At 40.7% G+C, this 7,500-nt stretch overlaps 2 protein-coding genes across 2 annotated transcripts in view; both read left to right on the top strand.

Annotated features, from left to right (window-relative positions):
* Positions 1-145, top strand: part of LOC138020446 (uncharacterized) — a 2,524-nt gene extending 2,379 nt beyond the window's left edge. Inside the window, exon 3 of the mRNA XM_068867431.1 lies at positions 1-145. This exon is cut by the window's left edge and continues 906 nt beyond it. Within this exon, the coding sequence (XP_068723532.1) occupies positions 1-145 (145 nt within the window).
* A 580-nt stretch (positions 146-725) lies between these two features.
* LOC138020445 (uncharacterized) lies at positions 726-2,486 on the top strand. The gene has a single exon (XM_068867430.1). It carries the CDS (start codon positions 726-728, stop codon positions 2,484-2,486), a length of 1,761 nt encoding a protein of 586 aa, XP_068723531.1.
* Positions 2,487-7,500: the final 5,014 nt, after the last annotated feature.

Raw genomic sequence — 7,500 nt, 5'->3', positions numbered from 1 at the left:
TGAACTTTGTGCAAAAGGCGGTTTTAACCTTACGAAATTTATGAGCAATAACCGAGAAGTCTTGGCCGCAATACCTGTTGAGAAGAGAGCGGATCCAACACTTGACTTCACCCTTCATCAATTGCCGGTGGTTTCAAAGTCGTGAATTTGGGTAAAGGCGACACGATGAGAGGAGTTTTGTCAACAATCTGCTCAGTATTTGACCCTTTGAACTTGGCTGCACCAGTCATGCTACCAGCAAAGCAAATCATGCAAGATCTGTGGAGGAAGAAGAAAGCGTGGGATCAACCACTCGACGGGAAAATTCTTCAGAGATGGCAGCAATGGAAGAACAACCTTCCACTCCTAGCTGAGGTGAAAATTCCAAGATGTTACTTCAGTCGCACAGATCACGAGAAAGCTACACTTCAACTCCATCACTTTTGTGATGCTTCAGAAATCGGCTCAGTACCTGCACCTACCTTCGAATAGTCTACCCTGATGGAACTGTTGAATGTGCATTTACTACTGGGAAATCCAGAAATGCTCCTATCAAAACAGTCAGCATTCCCCGACTAGAATTACAGGGAGCTCTTTTGGCAGCACGAGTGGACTTTTCAGTCCGACAGAAACTGAACTTCGAATTTGAAAGGGTGGTTTTCTGGACGGATTCAATGATCACCTTGAACTACATCTACAGCGAAAGTCGACGATTTCAGACTTACGTTGCAAATCGGGTTACAGAAATGCGGGAACTCACCACTCCTGAACAGTGGAGACACTGTCCAGGGAAGCTTAACCCTGCAGACGACGATAGTCGAGGGCTGGAAATGAAAGAATTTCAGAACAATGAACGTTGGTTGAACGGACCGTCCTTCCTGTGGAAAACAGAGGATCACTGGCCGGAGATCAAGCATGACGAGGTGGCAGTTGACAAGCTTGAGATAAAAAAGGAAGTATACTTGATCGAAGTTGAAACGGCTACACCACTAGACAACCTCTTGACCAGATATTCTCGCTGGATAACCTTGCTGCGATCATTTGCCTGGTTACTGAAGTTCATAGAGTGGCTGCAGTGGTCTTCGAAGGAAAAGAAACGTGAGCAAGAGTCGTGTCAAGTTGAAAATCACGTTACACAGGAGGAACTTGAAAGGTCGAAGAGAGAGGTTGTATCTTTGGTGCAGCGAAAGGCCACTCCTCGTGAGATAAAAGATCTCAAAGCAGGACGTCAAGTGAAGGCATCAAGCCACATTTTGAAGCTCAAACCAGTTATCATGAATAATGGAGTCATGAGGGTCGTCGGTATAGTTTCGAGAGCTCCTATCTCATCCAATGCCATGAATCCGATCATCCTGCCTAAAGACCATCACGTCTCAAGAATCCTGATACGTTATTTGCACGAAAGGAATTGTCACTGTGGAACTGAACAGGTCTTGTTCTTTCTCAGGGAAGAGTTCTGGATGGTGAAGCCTAGAGTAGCTATAAAAGAGGTTCTTGGGAAGTGCTTACTATGTAAGAAGCTTATGCCTCGTAAGATGAATCAAGAAATGGCCGAGCTGCCCAAAGTTAGGCTGACCCCGTATGAACCCCCTTTCACGTTCAGTGGAGTAGATTACTTTGGACCCTTTCACGTGAAAAGAGGGAGAGGAAGAGTTGCAGAGAAACGTTGGGGAGCGGTTTTTGTGTGTCTGAATTCGCGTGCAGTACACCTCGAAGTCGGGAAGTCTCTAGATACTGATGATTTCGTTGTTGTTTTGACCCGATTCCTGAATCGAAGAGGCCATGTGAGAGAACTGCGGTCAGATAATGGGACCAACTTTGTTGGGGCAGATCGGGAAATCAGGGATGCCGTACATCGAATTGATAATGACAAGGTTGGAAGAGAAGTGATGCAGTGTGGATGTAAGTGGGTGTTCCACCCTCCTGGGGCCTCCCACATGTCCGGAGTCTGGGAACGATTAGTGAAAACGGTAAAACAAAGCTTGAAGGCCATCCTGGGAAAAGATCTTATCAATGAAGAGGTTCTACAAACAGTGTTTACCGAGGCTGAGCGTATCGCTAACTCTAGACCTCTGACAAGAAACCCTTTCAGCCCTGATGACAGCGAACCTCTCACGCCAAATCATTTCTTGAACATTCGCCCTTCTACGAACCTGCCCCCGGAAGTTTTTGAAGAGAATGAAAGGATGAGCAGGAAGAGATGGAGACAAGCTCAAGTTCTTGCCAATCATTACTGGAAGCGTTGGTTTAGAGAATATGTCCCATCGTTGCAAGAAAGACAAAAGTGGAACCAAGTTCGAAGAAACCTACGCATTGGAGACCTCGTCCTGATCGCTGATGATAATGTTCCAAGGAACCAGTGGCCCTTAGGTCGAGTTGCAGGCGTGTTCCCTGGCAACGATGGATTAGTGAGGAGTGTCGAAGTGGAAGCTAAAGGATCTTTTTTCAAGCGACCAGTTACCAAGATTTGTTTGCTAGAAGCGGCAGATGATGAAGAAGGACAGTGAGCTTCGCTGAACGGCCTGCTTGGTAACAAGAATGAATTTCAAATGTGATGAACTTCGGTCAAAGGGCGTTCATGGGGGGCGCGATGTTGTCCCCGGAACTGCTTTCTGAACCGAAACTCGAGTACACGTCATCTCCCATGATACCTCTGGGTCATGCGCCATGTGCTCGAAGAGTTGGACATGTTTAGTTTGAAATTGTTTGAATATTCTTTCCATCAAACGAAAAATATAGACTATGTCGCTTTTGATTGACTTCTACCTGGACTCATCAACATATGTAAGTTTTGTAGAATTTTCGCACTCATTGTTTTTGAAACCTATTTTTGACAGCTTTCGTAAGATACACTCGTATCTGTTGCAGCGAATCTACTACTACAACAACAACATGTGAGATCGAAATAAAAGGCAGAGAAACCAGTAGAACCTGTGTACGTGAAACTGTTGTCAAATCTTGATATTCACGGAGCCGGGATTGAGAGAATTGCAGGAGTGACTACACAAGAATTGGCATTAATGAGCTCACTTTGTATAATAGCCTGTAAAGAGGAGAAACTTCTATGCTTGCTGAATAAATTAGTATCATCAGCAAATAGATGAAAGTCAAAGAGCAAGAGTGGAAATCATCTATATATAGCGAAAAGAATATTGGACCAAGAACCGATCCTTGAGGGACACCACAAGAAATATTTTCAGGAATAGCGCATGTGTGAGCTTGATTGACAACCACACAATTTTCAACCAATAGAAATCTTTATGTGATGCCTGCGAGATGAAATATTTATCGTTCGAATCTTGGAAATAAAATGGCGAAGCACAAGCAGTGTTTCCACAGACCTGTTAGGAGAAAAATTGTTTCTGGCAAAAATTTGAACCATTTGTGAAACTTCCAGGCCTTTTTCTCAATGGAATTCTTCACTTGTCATGCTTTAGCCTCGAGTGTTCTGCAGTTGAACGTCAGGGATGACCATGGAAAACTGTAGGAAAAATATCTATCTTGCACAGCGACTTGCATGTGTGGAACAGCGGCGAAACCACGCAGAAACAAGGTAGGCGATAATATATGTTCAACACTCTTTTCACAGCGATTGTGGTTTCCAGCAGGCCGAACAGACAAGCTGAGTTGTTTATCAAGGCCTGTTAACTGGTAGTACTCGAGCTTCGCTGTGATTTTCTCAATTTGAAAGTGCTAGTAAAAAACAGCTGTCCCAAATGTGCCTCACGGAAATCAAGAACATTTGATGAGCGGGGAAGAAAAGAATCAGAAGAAATCAAACATTGAGAATGTACAATCAGTGATGAATACACGCGATATTAGAAAATCTCCATGCATTCAAATATATTTTGGTTGCTTTACTTGCAGTAACTTGTTATGCCACATCACCTGTATAATGTCAATTTCACCGTTCAGCTGATACGCATATCACGTTTAACGATTTCTCCAAAAAGAAAAACGTTCCTAGCCAGTTGTGACTAGTCAGAAATTTATGGAAGTCTTTGTGGGGAATTCTCTTCCATGTACGTACATCATATCTTCAAAAAATCAATAATCTTTGAGGGCAGGGCCTCTTTCACGGAATTGCAATGTACCACATTAATAAATAGTCTCTTTCCCTAGGAGCTGATAAATATGGCATGGAAACTGGCCATAAAGGCACTACAGAAGGGAGTGGGAAGCATGGATTATGCTGATTGCCTTCTTATGGAACAAGATGAAAATGCCTCTGACCATGAAGATGCCAGCACCTGACTTGCCGATGTGCCATAGTCAAGTGGACAACCTACATTTGTGTAGATCTATTTCATAATGCCTGCCAAAAAAAATGTTCTTCTGTTTTAGGTAACGAGCCTTTCTAGTCTTGGTATGACAAGCAACTTTCAAAAGAATATTAAAAATGAGGGAAGTAGGTGTAATTAACATAAATCCAAAAAAACTGTGAAGGTGGTTGCTATTTATGAAACTGGTCTATTGACCAAAAGCCAGTTCCTGAATTGCGGCAAGTAAGGTAACTGCCGTACTACAGGTGTATGAGCCAGGACATCAAAAACAAAGGATGTGGGGATGCAACTGTATTTCAGAAACAAGGCACCTTTGAAAATTCTGTTTCGACACAATATTTATACATCCTAGATACACAAGGTGACTGCCCTTGGAAGAAGGAAGAGGAAAGTTGTTCCCTCTGCTTTGTGCATGTACTTTGTACTAGAAGACACTATCCCCTAAGCAACGGGTGTTTAGATGGGTTTCCGAACTGTCTAAATGTTGGCAAGTAATAGCAGACACAAAACCGCTGACAGTGTGTGGTTTTTCATTAAAGGGAACCTCCACTCCCTGATAAAAATATAAGGAAATCTCAGGATCTCCTCTTTTAATAATTATTTTCAGCAAACCATCACCCCCAATAACTGACTTGTTTTAGTTACCTTGTTGTGAAACTTTGGTTTAGGATAAAAACTGTTTTTAAAGGCAATTTAGATTACATTTATCTGTGACACCATTTCTTCTGGTTTAGACTGACTTAAACTTTTGCAAGAATGAAAATTTTCTTAAAATAATAATTAATGCTTTCACATGTTCAAATAATTTGATGCAGACATGTATATGAACAATACTAAAATTTGATTTTGCTTGTCTGTCATCTGTATTCACATGTTACTCTCAACACCACTTTTTACAATAACTGTCAATTTTCCAATATCTTAGGACTGAATTGGAATTTCCATTTTGTGTATTTACATTATGTTTTTTTTTCACTGTAGTTTAAATTATTTCAGTTTGCAAAAGCTATGCAATAAAATTGCCATGTACAGAACCACACAATAAGAAATCACATCAGTAGACAAAATTCTAAAGATATACAATATATTACCATGAGACAAAGCTCCAACAACGATTTCAAAGCTACAATGTGTAATGTATGGTCAGCCCTTATCTTGGGTTAAAAACTGTCAAGTCATCACTGTACATCGTGTCCTGGTTTCAAAGCTGGCTTAGTGCTACATGTCACAATGACCCCACAAAACTTGGAGAGAAAAACAGTTAATAAAATTATTACTTCAAGTTACTACCAAACCTGAAGCATTAAGGCAAGGCTTATTAGCTTGACTAGCCATTCCATTGACACCTGACTGTTAGTAATTTCATCACTGCAACATTTTATTGTGAGGGCATTTATGTTTTTCCTCGTTTTACGGTAGCTGAAAGTTTTGCATTTAAATGTCTATGAGCTGCTTATTTGTGAAAATCTGTTTCTGCATCTTGCTAGGAGCTCATGAGCTGGAAGAGGTTCACTTTCAACAATTGTTGGAGAAATGATTGTGGGATCGTCAGGCTCCAGACAGACTTCACGAGTGATTAAATAGTCGTCATCATCAATGCGAAGTTTAAAAATTTTGTCCTTTAGCATCCAAATATATCCACAATCTTTGGACACCTTTAATATCCTCACATCCCAAGATTTTGTTCTCTGGTTGTATTTTCTTGCAGTGATGTATGGTGTCAGCATGATCCTCAGTGGTGGAAAATGAAAAGCCAGTAATTCTAATCAAGGGTAATCAACTTTTTTCTTGCTCTGTAAATTTGTTCCCTAGAAAAAAGATTATGGGCCAGTAAATATGAAAAGACAGGAAAATTATTAATAATTGCTATCAACAGTAATCACTAGTTACAATATTCCACTACTGTTACATTAAGCAGATGAACCTAGGCCAGGACAGTGATTGACTGCTCAGGGTCTGTGATTGTTCATTTGAGGTAACCATCTATGCCATAATTCCTTTTGTAAGCCAAACAGTTCTGCCAGTTGGTACCAATAGGAAACATCGACTAAACAACAACCCATGAGTTACTGAACTACTGGTGTCAACTTGCAGTGTCCTTTAAAGTTTTCAACAATGAACATACCCATACTTCATGACAACATATTTCTTCAATTACAGTATTAATAACTATCATCATACTGCTGTGCTCATCATTGTTGATAATGATGTAAAAAACTTGCGTGAAGGGAATTCTCATTGGCGTGTGTACATCAGAGATATACTGTTTGCACATTCCAAAGGACCAGTATGCCAAAAGTGATCCATGCTTACACAAATAGTTTTACCAGGTAGTTTCTGTTCATGATACGTCTTGCATATGGTATTCAGTTCCTTGATAGAGTATTGGTTGCATAGTGTATTTCAAAATACTTGATCAAAAATGCTACCTGTACTCTGTGCAGAAAGGTAGCTAAATGAATGGCAAATGAATGTACCGGTAAATTGGCTTTCAAAGAATGCGAAATAAACTGAGCAGATCGATCATGCTTGACCCTATTCTAATCAGAAAAAAATAGAACAAAAAAAGTTCAGCCCTTCTTTTTTACCAAACAAGAATTCTCATCTACCGTGAACTTCAACAGGTAAATCGAGACGCTTCAAAGCTGAAGCCAATTGCTCCTTGTGCGTCCCTACACTGAAAGCCACTTTCACTTATGCGCATTTGAAAACTTTTAGTTGATACTTGCGCAATATAAATGATAAAGTTAAAGTTAAGGCATCATTCCATGATATGGCAACTGAACTGACGGCTAAAAAACACGAATAGCAAAAAACAGTGTAAATACTAACCCCATTCTTTGTCTCACCTCCAAGGACAAAAGATGTTGTGGGAAGGCCATGTCAGTGGAATCGACGCACATACACTTTATTTTTTCCAGCATTCATGGACATCTTTCGCTGTATAAGGCTTTCAATGTGCCTTCTCCCATCTGCTATTACTTGTTTTCTTCTTTATTTGGATGCAAGGCAGCTACGAGCTCGAAGTGTAAGAACCTTTCAACCCAAGCCCCTTCGCCTGATCCGGCTTTTGTGGACATAAATTTAATCTACACAGATTCCAAAAACTAACACAATATGCTGTCAAAGTCCTTCGTAAAATATATAGATTTAGCCAAGCCTAAAAGCGGAGCTCCTGGCTTGTTTATTCTTATTGGCTGTAGGATTAGTGAAAGTAAAAGGCTTTGGAACTGTCCGC

Source organism: Montipora capricornis, chromosome 10 (assembly GCF_036669925.1).
Source record: "Montipora capricornis isolate CH-2021 chromosome 10, ASM3666992v2, whole genome shotgun sequence".
NCBI classification, from domain to species: Eukaryota; Metazoa; Cnidaria; class Anthozoa; order Scleractinia; family Acroporidae; genus Montipora; species Montipora capricornis.
This window is presented reverse-complemented; position numbering and strand designations above follow the sequence as displayed.